This window comes from Daldinia childiae (assembly GCF_008694065.1).
Source record: "Daldinia childiae strain JS-1345 chromosome Unknown Scaffold12, whole genome shotgun sequence".
NCBI lineage: Eukaryota > Fungi > Ascomycota > Sordariomycetes > Xylariales > Hypoxylaceae > Daldinia > Daldinia childiae.
Window position 1 is genome coordinate 32,071 of NW_022984653.1, and position 20,621 is coordinate 52,691.

A 20,621-nucleotide genomic window follows, 5' to 3' on the forward strand; every position below is an offset into this window, starting at 1 on the left:
TAATTTTTTAAATTAATATATTTTATTATTATTATTTCTTTTATTTATAATACTATTAATTATTACTTATTTTAATAATTTATTATATTTAATTTTAATATAAAATAAAATTTAAAATAAATATTAAATTAAAATATTATTTATTATTATAATATATAATTAATAAAATTAAATATTTAAATAAAATAAATTAATAAAAGATAATAATAAATCTTAAAATAATAATTTTAAACTTATAAAAAGTATTTAATCTTTACTATTAATTAATATTAAAAATTTTAATGGTTAAATAATTAATTTATTATATTTATATTTTTATTTTTAAATATTTAATTAATATTAAACATTTAATAAATTTATTTTATTTATTAAAATTATAATAAAATATATTTTTATTTATTTACCTAATTGTATTTAGCAATAATTAAATAATATTAATATTTTCTTTTTTTTTTTTAATTATAATATATAATTTTTAATAATATTTTATTAATATCTTTATAATAAATTAATTAAAAATAATTTTAATTTATTATATCCGCTATTTTACTTTAATTTAATATTTTTAATATAATTTTATAATAATTAGCGTAAAATTGGTTACCTATTAATATTTAAATTGGTATATTTTAATAATATTATAATATAAATTATATTTTAATTAAATAAAATAATATATTAATAATTTATTTTTATTTTTTAAAATAAAATTAATTATATAAATATAATATAATCCGTCGGAGACATTTTTTACGCTCAAACTTTTGGAAATTATTATGGGAAACTGATAAGTAATTGATAAATAAATGATAAATAATTGATAAATAATTGATAAGTAATTCTTCAATAAATGATAAGAAATTGATAAGCTAATAAAGAAAATAATTGGCTGAGATTCATCAAGATATTTAGATGTCTCCAACGGATTCTACCGTGCGAGCCTACGAGCACGTGAAAACGCTTGCGCGAGCTTGCGAGTGCATGCGTTTTCCTAAATTTTATTTTTTATTATTTTATTTATAAATCTTTAAAAAAATAAATTTTTAAACTTAATATAATAAATTTATTTTAATTTATAATATAATTAAAAAAATTAAATAAAAAAAATATTAATTAAATTTTAAATTTTAACTATTTTTATATATTATTATAAAGGTTAATAATAAATTATTATTTTAAATTTTTAATAATATAAATAAAATATTAAATTAAAATATTATTATAAAATTAAATATTAAAAATTTATTTATAATATATAATATAAAATTAATTATTTATTTTATTTATTTTTTTAATATTAATAATTATTATAAGGTAATAATTTTTAATTTAAGAAATTAATATTAGTTTTTTATTAATTTATTAGGTTATAAACGTAAGGTTTAATTTTATATAATTATATAATAATTATAATAATAATTTATTTTAAATAATTTAATATATAAATCTTTTAACAATAATTTTATATAAATTTATAGAAAAATTATTAATATTATAATATAATATATAAAATAAATTTACAATTTAATAATTATTAATTTTATTAAAATATTTATAAAATAAAAATTAAAAAATTAAATTATATTATATAATAAATTAAATTAAAAACAATTAATAATAAATTAATAATTAATATAATTTTATTATAAATTAAGTTATAAAATAAATATATTTATATAATATCTTATTATTTCCAAAATTATATATTAGGAATATATTTAAAATTATTAAAAAATAAAAATATTAATATTATTTAATAACCTTATAAAATAATTAAAATAAAATCTTATTATATTATTATTTTTAAATATTTAAAATTCTTTAATGCCTTAAATATCCTTAATAATATAAAATTTTTTAGAAAAAATTTAAAATAATTTCTTAAATTTTATATATTAATTTTTTTAATAATAAAATTTATTAAAATTATATTATTATTTTATTAATTCTATTAAATTATTATTATTATTTAAAAATTTATAAAATTAATTTATTAATTTATTAATTTATTTTTATTATTATAATATTATAATAATATAAATTTTAAAAATATAAAAATATATTATATTATATAATTATTATTTTATTAAAATTATATAAAATTTTTATTTATATAAATAATTTATTTTAATAATTTTGGTATATTTTTAATATTATTTTCTAATAAATCCAAATTAATAATTTATTAATATTAAAATAAAATTTTAATTATTAATATTAAAATTTTGGCTTTAAAAAATATTAATAAAATATTTATTTATTTAATATTATATATTTTTTATAAAATTTAAATTTAAACTATTTTTAAATAATAATAAATTATAAATTTTAAATTTATTAAAATATTATTAAATATTAATATTATTATAAATTAATAAATTTTTTATTTAAAATATTAAATTAAAAATCTTATAAATATATTTATTTAAAAAAAATATAATATATTTATTAAATTTTTTTAACATTATATCTTTATTATTTTAAGGTTAAATAAAAAAAAAGCCTTAAAATACTTAACTATAGTTTTTTTATATTAATAATTATTATTTTAATTTATAATAATTATATAAAATTATTTAATATTTTTTTTATAAATTAATATAAATAAATATAAATTTATTAAAAAATATATTTTATATAATATTTTAACCCCAATTATTAAAATATAACTTTTATTTTAAAATTATATAAATATATCTTATTTATATTTTATATAATTATTATATAAATTTAATTTTATAATATAATATAATAAATTTTCTATTAAAACGTTTTAAAAACCAAATAATAACCTTAATATTAATATATTATAATATATTAATAAAAAAATATAATTTCTTTTATAATATATTAAGATATTTATTAAAAAAATAATAAATATATAATTTAATTTAAATATAAAATTATAAAATTTTATATTTAAATATATAAGGTAAATTTCTATTAAAAATATATTTAAAAAGGGTAAAAGAAATATTTTAAGGCTATATATTAAATAATTTAAATAAATAATGAATAGGTGCAGTGTTGTAGTAATATTGTATATAAGGGTTTATTATATAATTTTAACTTCTAAAGCTATATAAAGTTTTTAGATTGTTGTATTTTCTTAATTATTATTATTAATATTAATTTTTTTATTATTAATAGTTAATAGTTAAATATTGTATATATTTATTAGTTTTATGGTTATTTATACCTATTATATATATTTTTTTCTATATCGAATATATTTGTTTTTTTCTTTTTAAGTTTATATTTTATTCTTTAATTAGTATAATTTAGTTATATATTTAAAAGTAAAGTGTTATTTTTAATTATTAAAAATACTTTTTATAAAAGTTTAATACGTTAAGTGTATAGTTTTACTTTAAAAATTATCCTACTTTTATTTAGTAGCGACCACCACAGGATTCGAATTTGCAACCTTAATTTTAAAAAAACCAATTAAATGTTGATTAGTTAAAATAGTTTTATAAACCAGAAAATTAATTTTAAATATTTGCTGGTATGATATATAATTAAAAATAAAGAGATTAAGAAAATCCTAAATTTGTTAAACATTAATAATAAACTGTTATTAAAACCTTAAAAAATATTTTTATTTATTAATATTATTTAATTAATGAAATTTTTACCAAATATAAAACAGTTATAACCAAAATATGCTGAAGGAATATAAATAGCGTTTAAAAAGTATAAAATTATTTATAAATTAAGAAATTTAGAATAGTAATTAATAAAATAAATCTGTATATTAAATAATATTAAAATATTAAAAATATAATAATAAATAATAATATATAATTTACGATAAAATAAATATAAAAGATTATTAAATTAAATTTATTTAAAATAATAAATAAGATACGATTAAATATTGATATAAAGAAAATATAGACCGAAATATTGTTTTATGATTATATTATTAAAGTTAATAATATGGTATAAATAAGAAATAAACTTTATAACCATAAGATTTACCTAATTAATATTATAGTTATATTAAAAGATTTATTAATTAAATTATTAAATTAAAACAAATAAAATATTATTAAAACTATTATAATAACCTTATTATTATTTATTTTATTATATTTTCAAATAATGTAAATAAAAGCCGAATTTATAACTACCTACTTATAAAATAAATTTTTTATTAAAAAAAAAATACTCCGTAAAAACTAAATAGTTAATTAAACGTTTATAAATAAGGATAAATATTTTCTATATTTTTATATTAATTATATAATATAAAATTATTATTATTATTTATTATTAAATTAAATATTTTTTATATTTTAAATATAATAAAATATTAATTAATTTATTAAAATTATATCTAATTAATTTTAAAATATTGTTATTTTTACTTAAAATTAGTTATTATATTAAAAAACAGTATTTTAATTTAAGATTTAATTAAATTTATTATCTTTTAATATTAATATATTATTTTTACCTATTATATTACCAATATTATTAATTATTAGATTTATTCGTTTTAATTAATTAAAATTTAATATATATAAGGATATTTTATATATATTATTTAATAATAAACCAAAATAAAAAATTTTCTTTTAAAAATTATTATTTAACCTAAAATAAATTTAGATTATATAACCTATTAATTAATTTTAATAGAATATTATATTATTATTAAATAAAAAAATAATATTTCCTAATAAAAAACTAATTAATATTTAACCAATTATTTAATAAATTTATTTATTTATTATTTATATAAATATATTTAATACGTTAATAATAAATCTTATTATTTTAAAATAATTAATTATTTAAATATTAATATAAAAACCAATTTTTAATTTGGCATTATTTATATATTTTTATTAAATTATTTTTTTTAATTTACAAAATTATAAAAATAAATTATTTAATAAGATAAATATTATTTAATAATTAAAAAATATTAATAATATTTTTTATTAATATAAGATAATTAATTAAAATTATATAAAAAAAATTAAATTATAAATAATTAATAATAATATATATAAGAAAATTAATATAATTATTAATAATTTAATTAATTAAAATTAAATTTAAATTTTATTAAAAAAGAAATTTATTATATAAGACCTTTATTAATATAAATTTTATAAATTTAAGTTATAAGATTTTAATAATAAATTTATAATTAATAACTTTATTAAATTATTAAATTTAATTATAAACTATATTATATTTTTTTAAAATATTAAAAATAATATAATTTAACCAATTAACCTTAATAATTATATTAATATTATTTTAAAATAAATTATTAATAAGATTTTAAAAAATATTATTTATTTTATTAATTTATTATTTATTAATATATAAGTTATATTTTTTAATTAAATTAAATAAATAATATAAAAATAATTTATTAAAAAAATTAAATTATTAAATTAATAATAAAATAATAAAAAAAATATAATTAATTTTAATAATAAATTATAATAATTTTAAATTAATTAAATAAAAAAAAATAATATAATTAATTAATTTTAATTAAAGATTATTAATAAAGATAATAAGGTTTAAAATTTCTTAATAATAAATAAATTAACAAAATATTTTAATATTATATAAATTAATATATAAAAAGTTATATCTAATTAAATTAAATAAAAATTAGCTGTTATTAAGGATATACTATTGATATTTATTTATATACTATTTTAAAATAATTTTATTTAATATTTTATTTAATTTATATAAATTAATTAAATTTAAGGTTATAAATTACTTTAATTATTTAATTATTATATAAGAAGTTTTAATTAAACTAAATTACCTTTATTTTATTTAAATAATTACCTACCTAATATTTATTATTTTTACAATATTTAAGAAGAACCTTTTTCACGTTATATAATATTAAAATATTTAATATTATATGGTATAAGCGTTAATGATTTCTTATATTTTAACCGTAATTAAAATATATATATTATAAATAAATATAATAAATAAGAAATAATCAAGAATTTTAATATTCTTAATTAAATATAATAATTTATTAAAATTAATAGCTAATTTATTAATATTAAAATTTATAAATATATTATTAATTAAAATATTAGTAGACTTTATATTAAAAAAAAAACTAAATATTATATTAAGAAAATTGCAATTAAATGGTAGGTAAATTAGCAATAACCCACCTTTAATATTATAATTATTTAAAATTAAACTAAATATATTCCACCTATAATATTAAAGATTAAAATAATTAGGTTTGTAAATAATAATAAAACATTTAATTAATTTTTTTTTAAGTATAAATAACTTCTTAAAGTTATAAATAATAATAATATTATATATATTAAAAATATAATTAAAAAAAAAATCTTTAACCAATTAGAAATTATATTAATAAATATTAATATAATTAAATATTAAAAAAAACTAAATAATAAAACCATTAAAGTTAAATATCCTAATTTACCCAAATTTAAAAAAGCCAAAATAATTATACCTAATAAAAGTAATTTAAAAGATTTTAAAAAAAATAAATATATTAATTAAATAAAAAATAATAAACCTATATTTATAAAACTTTCTAATTTATATAATAAAGAAATTATAAGATTTTAAAAAATAAAATTTAGAAAAAATAATAAGAAGAAATTTAATATAATTTAGACCGAAATAATAAGATTTATGCCTAAATTTAACAAATTTATTTTTTAAAAATTAATTAAGAACTTATAAAATTAAAAGATTACCCTTAATTTATTTATTAAGATTATTAAAGAATAAATTTAAAAAAATACCAATATTAATATTAATTTTTTAAAGATTAATAAGTTAAAACAACTTAAACTATTTATTTTATTAATAAATAAATCTAAATAACTTATAATTAATTAATAAAATTTAAAACTAATTTCTTTATTATTAAATAGTCCAAATTCTTATTTTAGACCATATTTAAGATTAACAGTAAAAATCAAACTTTATAAAGATAAAAAACTAATTATTGGAATTATTAATACAAGAATTAAATCATTTATTATAACCTAATCTTATATTAAAGAATATAATTTACTTTATAGATGTAATAAGATACTTTTAAAAGATTTTGGTTAAAATAATATAATTTTAATAATAGGCTATATTAAAAATCTAATATAACTAATTAATTAAACGTTATTATTACCTATTTACGTTATTAAAAATAAATATTATATAAATAAATTTATATTAGGCTTAAACTTTATCTTCTAATCCCAATTAACTATATTAATTAAAAATAATAAGACCTTAATAGGAATTATAACTTTTGGCTTAATAATAATCAAAATATCTTTATTATTTAAATTATTAAATAATTGGATTTTAGTAGATTTTATTAAACTAAATTATATATAAGAAAACTTTTAGCTATTAATAATTAAAATCTAATTAATAGCAATTAAAGGCTTAATAACTTAATTAATTTAATTTCTAATAATTAATTAAATATTAACTATTATTATAAAATAAATTTTATTAAATAAATTTTTATAAATAATTATTCTATAAACAAATATCTATTTTTTCTAAAAGAAAAGGAAGAAGTTAAAACAATATTATTTAATAATTAATTTTTTTTATTTATAATAAAAATTTCTTAAAATATTTAAGATTAATATAGAAATAAATAATAAAATAGTTAAATTATTTAGATTAATATGTTATATAAGAATAAATTTTAAAAGATTTACTTAATAAATAATATACCTTTTAACAAATCAATATTTCCTAAATTATTAAATTAGAAAGATAAAATATTTAAAGAAGCCTTAAAAAATATTAAAGATTTAAATCTATTTAGAATAAATAACTTATATTATAATATTATTTTTAGATTTATTAAGAAATTATAAAGAATATAATTAACCTCTAAACAATTTAAAATCTTAAAAATTAAATTAGAAAATATAAAACTTATTAATTAAAAAAAAGAAATATTTATTAAAATTTTATATTACTATAAAAAAATTTTAATATAAGATTTTACCAAATTTAATAAAATTAAAAATAAAATTGTATCATTATATATTATTAAAACTATTTAATATAAAACCTAACAAATTAAAAATATCCCTATTCCAATATTATTAAAAAATTATATAATTAAGATTTTATATAATAAAGTTAAAACAGGAATATTAAAAGAAAATTATAACCTTTATTATAACATATGGTTTATTATTAAAAAAAAAAATGGTAAATTATATTTAATTAATTTTATTATTAAATTAAATATTTAAATAATTTAAAATATATTTTTACCTAAAAATTATAATTTATTTATAAAAGAATTTACAATTTATATTATATTTTTATACGTAAATTTATTTTTAGATTATAATTAATTAAACCTTTTTATTTATAATTAAAATATAATAATATTTATTATTCCAATTAAATTATTAAAATTTATAATTATTCTAATAAATATAACAAATTTAATTACTTATTTTTTTAAAATAATAAATTATATATTATATAATCTAATCCCAAATATTTATAAACCATTCTTTAATAACGTTAATATTAAAAACCCAAATATTAAATATAATAATTAAGAAATCTACCCAAAAATTTAATAATTTATATTTAAATATATTAAAAATATAATATAAATATTATTAAATTTTAAATTAATTAGAATTATAGCAAACCTAATTAAATTAAAATTTTATAAATTTATAACCAAGATTATAGAATATATATATAAATTTAATAGATAACTTCCAAAAAAAGTTAAAGTCTTAAAAATCTTTAAATAGGATATATATAAAAATATTTATAAAATTTAATTATTTTTAGGCCTAATAGTATATTTCTATATTTAAATTAAAAATTATATTATAAAAACCTTACCTTTAATAAAATTATTAAAAAAGGGGAAGCTATTTATATAGGAAATTTTATAAATTTAAAATATAAATAAGTTAAAAAAAACATTAATAAACCTATCTTATTTTATTATAATTAATTATATTTTAAATTATTTAATAATATTAAAAATAGATATATTTAGAAAAAAATAGAGATTAATATTAGGATAATTTAATAATTAAAAGAATTTTAAATTTTATTATTATAAATTAGGAATATAAAAAAAAACCAAATTTAAATATAATACCATAAAATAAAAATATTTCTTAATTATAAAATTATTAAAATAATTAAGAAATTATCTTTATAATATTAGATTCCTAATTAAAACTAATATAAAAATCCTAATCTTTTAATTAAATAATAGTTTTATTAATTTATTAAACGTAACGTTATTAAAATGGATTACCTATATTAAAATATTTAACTTTAAAATAAAATATATTATAAGTAAATATAATATAATAATTAATATTTTATTAAAAAAATTAAGCGGATTTTTTAATTAAGAAAATAAGAAATAAAAAAGAAATTTAAATAATTTTATTAATACTTAATTTAATATAATTATTTTATTTTTAATTAATTTAAAGTTATTAAATAATAATAGTATTAATTTATAAAATAAATTTTAACCTATAATATTATACTTAATTAATAATTAAAGCGTAGAATTTCAAAAAATTATTCAATTTTTAATAACGTTAAAATTATTAAAAAAATTATTTATTAATTAAATAGAAAAAGGATAAAAAGTTTGTATAAATTTTAAGAATAAGGTTTTAAAATATATTATATTTAAAAGAATTTTTTGGAAAAAAGGTAAAAAAAATTAATTAAATTATTAAATTATTAATTATAAATTTATAAAGTAAAGATTTATCGTTAAATTTTATATTTAATATAATTATAAAGGATAAAATTTAATATATTAATATATTTCTACTATATACTATTAAAAAAGAATATTTAAATATATTATAAATATAATTAAAATTTATTTACAATATTAAAAAACTAATTATAATAAACTATTTAATTAATCAGGTTATTTAAATCTAAATATTATTTTAATTTATTAAATTTTAAACGTATAATATATACCTAATAACTACAATTATAAAGCAATTTTTAAAGTATAAAAATAATTATTTAATTATTTTAAAACAATATTTTTAAAATTAATTAAATTTAAAAATGTTATAAAATTTTTAAAAAAAAAGATAATTTTATAATATAATCAATTATTAAAAATTAAAATAAATAAAGGCTTAGAATTTAAGGATAAAATTATTAAAGTTTATAATAAATTTAGGATTAAAAGAATAATTGGATTACCCTATTTCCTTTAAACCTAAAAATAAATTAAAATAGGTTATAAATTAATTAAATTTAAATTTATAAAATTAATTAAAGAAATTAATAAAAGATAGATTTAACATTTAAACGCTATAATATAAATTAATAAAATAATTATTAAAATTAATAAATTAAATCTATATAAGATTATTTATAATAGACGCCTTATTTTCCCAATTAAAATAATTATATCTTCTTAAAGAATATTTAATTAGAAAGAAATTAAAACCTTAAAAAACTTAATTATTATATATATATAAATAATTTAATAATAATTAATTAATATTAATTAAATTATTTATATTATTATTAAAAAATAATAATAAATAATTAAAAAGAATAATTAATAAAATATATATAGATTAAGAAAAAAGCTTTTAAAAGTTAATAATTTGATACTATAATATAACATTTTTAGGCATATAGATATGTTTCGAAAACGCCAATTATAATATAGTTAATAAGGTCTTTATATAATTAATAATATTTTAAAGATAAATAAATATATTATTAAAAATTTAAATGGAAATAAAATTTAAGAAATAGTAGTAAAAAATAATTTAAAATTATTTATATAAAATTATTAAAGATATTAAAAACCTATCAACCCTAAAAATAATAAATAAATTAATAAATTAATTATTAATAATTCTAATTAAATTATTTTTAAAATATTTAATATAAATATAGTAAAGTTTAAAAAAAATAATTATAAAGTAATTTAATAATTTAAAAAATAAATTTAAATCGAAATATCTAAAAAAATAAAAAAAAATTATAATAATTATATTAATATTAAATTTAATAAATTTAAATTAGATAAAAATAAAAAGAAATTAAATTATTATTTATTAAAAATAAAAATATAAAAATTTAAATTAATTATTTTTCCTTTATTATTAACTAATTAGAAAATTTATAAAATATATATATAAAATATAACCTAATTAATTTAATATACTTATTATTATTAAATTTTATTATAATAAAATTATTTTATTTATTAAGAACCTTCTATAGTAATAAATTACTATAATATTTTTTTAAATATGGTAAATTTTTCAGCATTAAATTTTTAATAATAAGAAGATCTTTATTACGGTTAATTTTTAAATAATAAAATTAAGGCTCCCAAAATAAATATTACTTTATTATAAATAAATAATTACCGCAATTATTGTTAAATTAATTAGGTATTAATTAGTAATTAAAGAATAACTATATATTAATATAAATTAAAGATTTAGAAAATTGGAAATACTTTTTATAAATATAATATAAGATTTTATTTAAATAATTATAAATTTAAACGATTAATTTTTAAGTATATTTTAAATTTTATAGTTAAAATATAATCTACTTAATTAAATTACCTTAATAAATATCCATATATACAAGAAGTAAACTATTCATAAATTAATTTTAAATATAATTAATATACGACGTTAAAATTTTTAATAATATCTAAAATTAATTATAGGTAATCACCTAATAAACATACCAATTAATTGCTATATTACTAAAAAATTAGATAATTATATACTTAAATAATTATATTTATTAATTATTAAAAACATGTACTAATTATTAAACATTAAGTTATTTATAAGTTAAAAAAATAAGAAATAAAATTCTTTTATATTATTAATTATTTATTAATATTTCATTATTTAAAATTTACTAAATCTTTAATTAAAACGTTTTAAAACCTTTAAATTAAAATAAAGTTTAAAAATAAAAATATTATTACTATTATTATTATTACAAATATTATTACCGTAATTATTAAATAAAATAATTAAAATATTACAATTAAAAGAAAAAACATGTAAAAATAAAAAAATAATAAATTCTTTAAAAATTTTATTATTAATAATTTTAAAAAAAAATATCCTAATTAATTTACTTAAAAATAATAAAATTTAAAAAATAAAAAATTATTATAAATAATATATTATTATAAAAATGGTAAAATAAATTTATAATTTAATTAAAAATTAGTTAAATATTAATAAAAAAAAATAAAATAATTATAAAAATAAAAATATATTTATTTTAAAAAGATTTAAATAAAATATTTCTTAAAAAATAGAAGGGAAAAAAAAAAGAAAGATATTTATATAAATTGTAAATATTATAATAATTATTTTATATTAAAAAATATAAATATTTATACGTATATATAATATTTTTTAATTAATTTATTAATTAATTAAAGCTTTTTTAATTAAAAATAATAAAATTTTAAAATATAATATAAAAAGATTACTAATTATATTATTTTATTATTATCCTACTTTCTCTCTTACAATATCATTAAAAATATTTTATCTTCCTAATTAAGATAACCTTTATTTTAATATTAAATTTAAATTTATTATATTATATTACACCGTTATTCATTAATAATACCTTTTTATTTCATTATTATTAAAATATTTAATTTTTCTTTTATTAAATTAAAAATAAACGATATTTAATTAATTATATATAATAATATTAATTTATTTATTTTAATTATTTATACTAATTTATTACCCCGTTTTAATAATTATATTAATTTTAATTAATAATATATAATTACTATTAATAAGATTATATCTTTAAATAATTAATTTAATAATTTATTTAATATTTAAATATTACCGTTAAAAATTAATAAAAATAAATAAAAAAATAATTTATTTTTTAAACTTATTTATATCTTATAAATATATAAAAAAAAAAAGCAATTTTATATTAAATAAATATTAACCTTATAAAAATTAATAATATTTAATATCCTTAATTATATTAAGGCTTATAAACCAATATTAAACTAAATACTTGGTTATTTATTTAAAGGTAATTTTAATATAAAAATAAAATAAATTCTAAAAAACCTTTCTAAAATAATAACCTTTTTAACATTTACTAATTTAACCAATTCGAAAAGAAAAAAAAAAATAATTAACAAAACTTATTACTACCTTTTTACCATTTATACATTTAAATAAAAATATATTTATATATTTAATATAATTAAAAACGAAATTATGTAATAAATTAATTATATTAATAAATAATTAATAATAGCGTTTAAAAAATAAAAACCAATTTATATATCAAAAAAAATAGCTATATTTAATATAATAAAATAAAAAAATAAATAAATATACAGATATTAATATATTCTTATAATATATTTAATTATAAAAAATCCAAAAACTTTACTTAATAATATTAAACATAAAATAAATGTTTACCCCTTACTCAAATAATATATATAAACGTTTTTAATTTACCTTAATATTAAAATAATTAATAAATTAAACAAAAGTTTAAAATTACCAATACGCCCGTAATTTTTAAAAAGTAAAAAACCTAAAAAAAAGTTTAAATTAAAACCTTAATCCTAATTTAAAACTCTTGTCGTTTAGACTAAACCTTAACACTTAAAGAAATATTAATTAAAACCCTAAATACACTAAAAACGTTAAAACAATTAGTAAAATTATTTACTAATAATAATAATATACTAATCGAAAACTTTTTAACCATAATAAACCTAAATAAACGTTATTTTTATAACCCTAACCTATACAAAATTAATTAATATAAATATAAAAAGTTTACGCCTTATAAATAGGTTATTAATATATATAAAAATGCTACTAACCGACCGTAGCTTAATTTCTTAATTAAATAGCTAAACTAAAATAAATTTAAAATATAACTCAATTAAACTAAATCTAAACCTAAAAAAATCATTAATTAAATTAAAAATTATACTAAACGTATTACCGTAAAGGCTAAAAAACAAGCTAAAATTATTAAGTCTAAAAATAAAGATATAAAAGACTTAAATTATTAAAAGGTTTTTTTTCTATTAAAAATATATTAATTAATAAATTTTACATTAAATATAAAGTTTATTTATTAAAATTATTTCACTATAACCAATATCGTTAACTCTAAGAAATATTAAATAAATACAATATTGCAATAATATCGTATACAAAAATTTATTATATAATCTTAACTTCTAAAACTATATAAAATCTTTAAATCGTTACATTTTCTTAATCATCATTATCAACATTAATTCCTTCATCATTAACAATTAACAGTTAAATATCGTATATACTTATTAATTTCATAATTATTTACACTTATTATATATACTTTTTTCCATATCAAATATATTCGTTCTTTTCTTTTTAAATTTATACTTTATCCCTTAATTAATATAACCCAATTATATATTCGAAAATAAAATACTATCTTTAACTATTAAAAATACTTTCTATAAAAGCCTAATACATTAAATATATAATTTTATTCCAGGAGTTATCCTACTTCTATTCATTACGTAAAAATTAATATAAATATTTTCAAATATATTTAATTATTAAAAAAAAATAAATAAAAATATTAAATATTTTTATATAATATAATATAAATTTTCTTTAAAATAAATTTCTTTAATATAATTAATTAATAAATTTTTATAAATATATTATATTTACATAATTAATATTTTAAAATATTTAAATAATATTTTTTTAAAATTATCTTATATAATATTTTTAATTATTATATCTTTTTATTTAAATATATATATTTAAAAATTCTTACTTATATAAAAAAAACCTTTTATTTTATTAATTATTATATTAAAATTAAAACCTTTTTTATATAAAATATTTATAAAAAAATTCTAATATTACCCTTTTTAATATAATATTATAAATATTAATATATAAATCTAATTTAATTTCAAATTTATAATAATAAAATAAAAAAATTTAAATTTATTTATTTAATATTTTATATTTTTTACTTTCAAATTTAAAATTATTATTATTATATAATTTAATTAATATAATAAAAAATTAAAATCTATATATTATTATTTACTTATTTTATCTATAAATAAATAATCTTTTAATAAATTTTTATATTATTTTTAAAAAACCTTTTATATTTCTTATAAATTAATTTTATTATATAAAATTATTTATTATTATTAAAAACATTTAAATTAATTATAATTAAAAAATTATTTATTTTTATTAAAATATTTAAATTTATTAAAATATTTAAAAGATTAATTAAAGGTTTATAAATTATATTAAATTAAATTATATCTATTTTATTTATAATTATATAAATATTTATATAAAATTTTATATAATTATAATTTAAATATTTATAATTTAAACTATTAAAAATAATTATAATAATAATATTATTATTATTAAATTTAATTTAATTATAATATTCTCCGTTATAATTTCCAATAAATATATATATATTAAATTAATTATAAATTTAAACCTAAAAAAATAAATTTTTAACAAATTAAATATTTTTTTTTTAAAATATATTAAAAATAATTTTACATTAATAATATTTATTAATATTTAATAATTATTAATTATTTCTTTTATATAAACGTTATAAAATATAATATATTTTTTAATTTTAATACGGAATAAATATTTAATTTTATTAAAATAAATTCTAATCTAATTATTAAAATTAATTTTAAAAATATATTATAAAATTTTATTAATTATATTTTTATTATAACTTTATATATTTTCAATTATATATATTTTAATTTAAATTATTAAAATTTTTATTACGTTGTTAGTTATAAACTTTACGCTAAATTTTTTATCGTTAATATATTTTTATTAAAAATCTTATATTTATTTAACTATATTAAATATATAATATTATAATTAAAATTAATAATAATATTAATTATTATAATAAAAGAAATAAATAAAAAAAAATAATAAAAAAAATAATATTATTAAAATATATATTATAAAAAAAAAAATTTACCTAACTTTATTTTTATAAATTATTTTTATAAAAGGTTAAAAAAAAACAACGTTATTATATATTTTTATAATTTTTAAATATTATTATTTCTTTAAATATTAAATTTTTAAATAATATTAATAAATAAAATTTTTTAAATAAAATTGAAAATTTTTAAATAAAATATCAAATTTATTAATAAAATAAAATTATAATATAATTTATAATATTATTACTTTTTTTTAATATTTTATATATTATAAATAAAAATATATAATAAACATATAAATTAATTAATATAAATTTCCTTAAAACCATTTATTTAATAAAATAAAATCTCAATATTACCTATTTATACGTAATAAACGTAAACTTAAAATTTAAAATTTAACACATAAACTATTTCTTTTATCTAAAAATCTTAAATTAATACAAAATTTTTCAAAACCATATATAAAATTATAAAATTTTAGGTTTAAAATTATATATAAAAGTATAAAATCTTAAAATTACTTGTTTTTTTTTATTAAAATTTAATGTATAAACTATTTTTTCCTTTTTAAATATTTAATTAATTTATAACTAATTTATTATTAATTATTAATTAATATTAAATAAATAAAAATATTATATATAATATAAAAAAATATTATATATATAATAAATAAAGTTATTATTAATGATATTTAATATATATTTTAATCCTGGATTAAAATACGTGGGAATATATACAGGATGAGTGGGTCTGTCCCACCCAGGTCACATAACCAACGTTCCCACAATTATGTTACAAGGGAAGATTGCGAATTTGGAAGCAAATAGTGAAAGTGAAAATGAGGAGGGAGAGTTCTTAGGAATGTTGGCGGGAGGTGCCGGCTTTTATATCGGTAGGTTGGAATATTTTGGGCAGCTATATTTTGAGTGCCAAAATAATTGGATACCAAAAGAGGCAAGAGGTCGGCCTTCGTATGGGAAAGAGCACTAGCTACCTATTTACCTAGGTAAATATGATCATAATGCGTCTAGGCAACGGCTGTAGTAATTAAAGACAAGAAGGATCAAATTGTGGGAACGAGTTATACTTATAGGAAGGCACCCCTATACCATAATAATCCAAATATCCTTAATATTCTTAAAAGCCTCACCTATAACTCGGCACTTAAAAAGAGGATGTTGTACCTTTATCTATGGCTTAGCAAATTTATATCTTTATCCTCTAAATCTTTATTTAATACGCTTACTTTTAGTATGTAAGGAAGGTTGAGTATTTAAGACTTCGCACTTAGGAAAGGAAAGGGGTTTATAATTTTTAATACTTTCGAAACTTTCACCTTTAGTATCTTCATCCCCAGTACCTTGTAAATCCTCTTTTACGGTATTCTCACCTACAGCTCACTATTTAAGGGAAAGATTCGGAAGTAAAAAATCATGTATTTTGAAAAGTATGGACGCAGAGATTTGGTAAAGTCTACCTACATTTAGAGGATATACCCAATAAAAGTTTTAAAAAGCCACATATAGATAAACTTCCTATTCGGGAAGTGGAAAGAGGGAACCTGTGACAATAACCCTCTGTTACTGATAAAATGAAAAAAGTTCAGAGTTACCAGAGATTGTGATAACTTCGTACCTATATCAGCAGTTACGATCCATGAGGGGTCTCTGACGAGACAGTCGAAAAGTGGACCAATGATTAAGAACTCGACCAACGACAGGTAATCCTCGAATAATCTCTGTTAGGTATATAAAGACCATAAAGAGGCGGTATTAGATAGGTTTATGAGAAATAATGAAAGTTCGGTTGCTATAATATATTTGGGGACTATGAAGAGACAAGTGTTACAGAAACCAACAGAAACAATTAAGATGTAAAAAGTAAAATAAATTAAATCTCCTTGTGTATTTAGTCATTTATTCTATAGTTATTGATTTAAGCATAATATCTGACATATATTTATGAGAAAGACTCTAATCCTTCTTAAGGAACACTTCAGTATTAATTATTTACTACCTTAACCTGTATCGTTACTATTTACTTAAAAAAATCAAGACTCTACTAATATTATACTTTAGTTAACGTACCTACCTAATTATAGGGTTGTAATACCTACATAAATTTGGGCAAACGCTCTCCCATATGAACTCACTACCTTATGCCACGAAAAGGAGAAATTGGGCCAAGCCTTAAGGTCTTAACCATTTACTTTTCCCAACAACTGTCAAACGTATCGTCCCATACCGCGTCTCTATAACTTCCAGCATGATAGCAATCCTCATATCCGGATGTATCATCTTCTCTTCCATCCATCATATAGTCTTTTTGCATCTCATCCATCCTACGTCTATCCACTTTATCAAGCCATTCCTCCAAGGCCAACTCAGCTTTTTCCAGCCCCGAACCCCAAGGTCCCAACTTCTTCGTGCCTGACTGAGACTCATATGAAGGGCTGCAGGCGTCGACTACACGGCGAGCGCTTTCGTCCATTACCTTCTCTATCCATTGGCTATCGATTCGCTGGATATAAGTTTCGCGTAGTGCAGGTAGGTATACGACATCATTGGAACAATATCGTATTGTCTCAGCGTCTAAAGGTCGGTGCGCGAAGATGTTGTTAGGCATGAGCGCCTGTATATCCCTTTTGGTTTTGATCCAACTATGGAGTTCCATGAACTTCAGCTTCAGATCCTTCTCGACGCATATATTAAGCCCTCGTATGTAGGTTTTGTCGCCGGTACGGGATGCATTCTCGAGAAGCTGTACGTCTATGACTCCCCTAAGGTAGACGTGATGATGGGCCCACAGGGCGTCAGCGTCATTACGTACGTCCCAGATGCACTTAGGAGTGAGCGGATCCTCGAGGATGGCCTTGAGAGTCTTCCCATTGGTACTTGACGTGGTGAAAGCGGAGGTCCCCAGGGTCTGGATGTCAATAAGACTTATTACCTGTGTTGGGTAAACAAGCACGGTTAATATAGTAAGGGTTCCATTACGACTGAGGTTTTTACCCTCAAAGTCCAAATACAGAGTGCTAAACAGAGTGATCGAAGACAAGAAGATGAGGAGGTCGGGTAAGGAGGTGATGACGGCTGGAGAGTGTGTAAGAGTAGCCATGCCTGATATAAAAGAGTACACTTTGCTATTGTTCCAGTATGTCGGGCTTGTTTGGGTCGCCTTCTCTTGGGTATTCCACCCATTTTATAGTCTTGGCCTGGTTGCTAATACTAAGCTCAACCGCGAGGCTGGCAGCGAAACGCATAATAAACGCTGTTGGGTTACCCCGCCCGTGTTAACCAACCATTCTAACAAAAGCATAAAACCGGCCAGCTTGGGCGCTGGTGCCTAATTCACCTTCTTTTAACACTTGACACGTTCCTTGTTGAGCCCGTAGCTGCTTGGCTTCCTCTACTAATACTTCTACGCTTTTTATACTGGTATTATCGACTCGATATGGGCGTTGACTGCGGCTTTGATGTTTATCCCTCGCTTATCGAGGATCTGCAGGGCTTGTACGACGTTTTCCTTGACGAGGTCATCGAAAAATATAAAAATGAGCTCAATCCTAGTACTGGCGAACCCCTTATCCAGATTATCGGAAAACCAGAAACCAAGAACGCCTACATCTTCTTTAATGTTGGGGAAGGCCCAATACTACCTTACCGCTGCGAGTACTTCTTGCGCTTCGAATCTAAGCTTGTCAAGCGGGACAACGTATTTCCGTATCTTGAGGGTGTTTACCTGATTGCGCGACGGTACTTCAACGGATTTGTCCAGTTTTGGGCAAGTGGAATGTCGCCAGCTTGGATTGGAGTACCGAATGCAAAGACGGAGGAAGGACCCGTCCGTACGGACCATGAACATATATACAAGATGATGCGAGAGATATTACGTTTGGTGGAGGAAGATCGAGAGCGAAGTACACAAGTTGACTCTGGAAAGGAAGCTACTTAATTCGTTCTACAATCATTGGTCAAGGTGTGGAAGAGGGGCCGGGCGGGCGAGTGCATGACATCCTATCTTTTCTAGGAGATATATCAAAGAGCCTTATTCAAATCTTTCATCAGAACTACAGGAATTATTCTGCTATTGTATCTCTTAGAGGCTCGAGTAGGGGTTCGCAACGAATGTCTGCCCTATTTTGTATTGACATGTTAAAAGCAACAGGTATTTCATAACTTTTCCACTTAATATATGTAGGCTTTAATGGTCTAGTATATGCTTAAAATCAACTACAAAATGAGAAATCATTTTCTAATTTAAATTTGAATAGATATAGTTGGTAGCGAAGCGTACCTAGCTTTGTGGCTTAGATTCCGGGCCCTGGTTTGAGTTAAGGAATTAGATGGCACGCATTTCGATAAGCAAGGTTGAACTGGTACTTAAATGTATAAATGTACAAGTTTATGCATGTATCATATTAAATTGCCTAGGCATATTCCTAGGCGAAAAGTATGCCGAGGCAATTACTAAGCCAGGTATTGTATAGATTTAACCAACATCGAAACCAAACACTGCGATGATTCGCTCATGTAGCTAACAACTTACC

The 20,621-nt window shown here is 15.1% G+C and overlaps 2 protein-coding genes across 2 annotated transcripts; one reads left to right on the forward strand and one right to left on the reverse strand.

Annotated features, from left to right (window-relative positions):
• Positions 1-18,277: 18,277 nt before the first annotated feature.
• Positions 18,278-19,189, reverse strand: GL218_08249 (uncharacterized protein; the record flags this gene model as incomplete). Its single annotated transcript, XM_033585045.1, has 1 exon — positions 18,278-19,189. The coding sequence occupies one exon, from the start codon at positions 19,187-19,189 to the stop codon at positions 18,278-18,280; it is 912 nt and encodes a 303-aa protein (XP_033440731.1).
• A 336-nt stretch (positions 19,190-19,525) lies between these two features.
• GL218_08250 (uncharacterized protein) lies at positions 19,526-20,026 on the forward strand (the record flags this gene model as incomplete). Its single annotated transcript, XM_033585046.1, has 1 exon — positions 19,526-20,026. One exon carries the CDS (start codon positions 19,526-19,528, stop codon positions 20,024-20,026), a length of 501 nt encoding a protein of 166 aa, XP_033440813.1.
• Between the last annotated feature and the right edge of the window lie 595 nt (positions 20,027-20,621).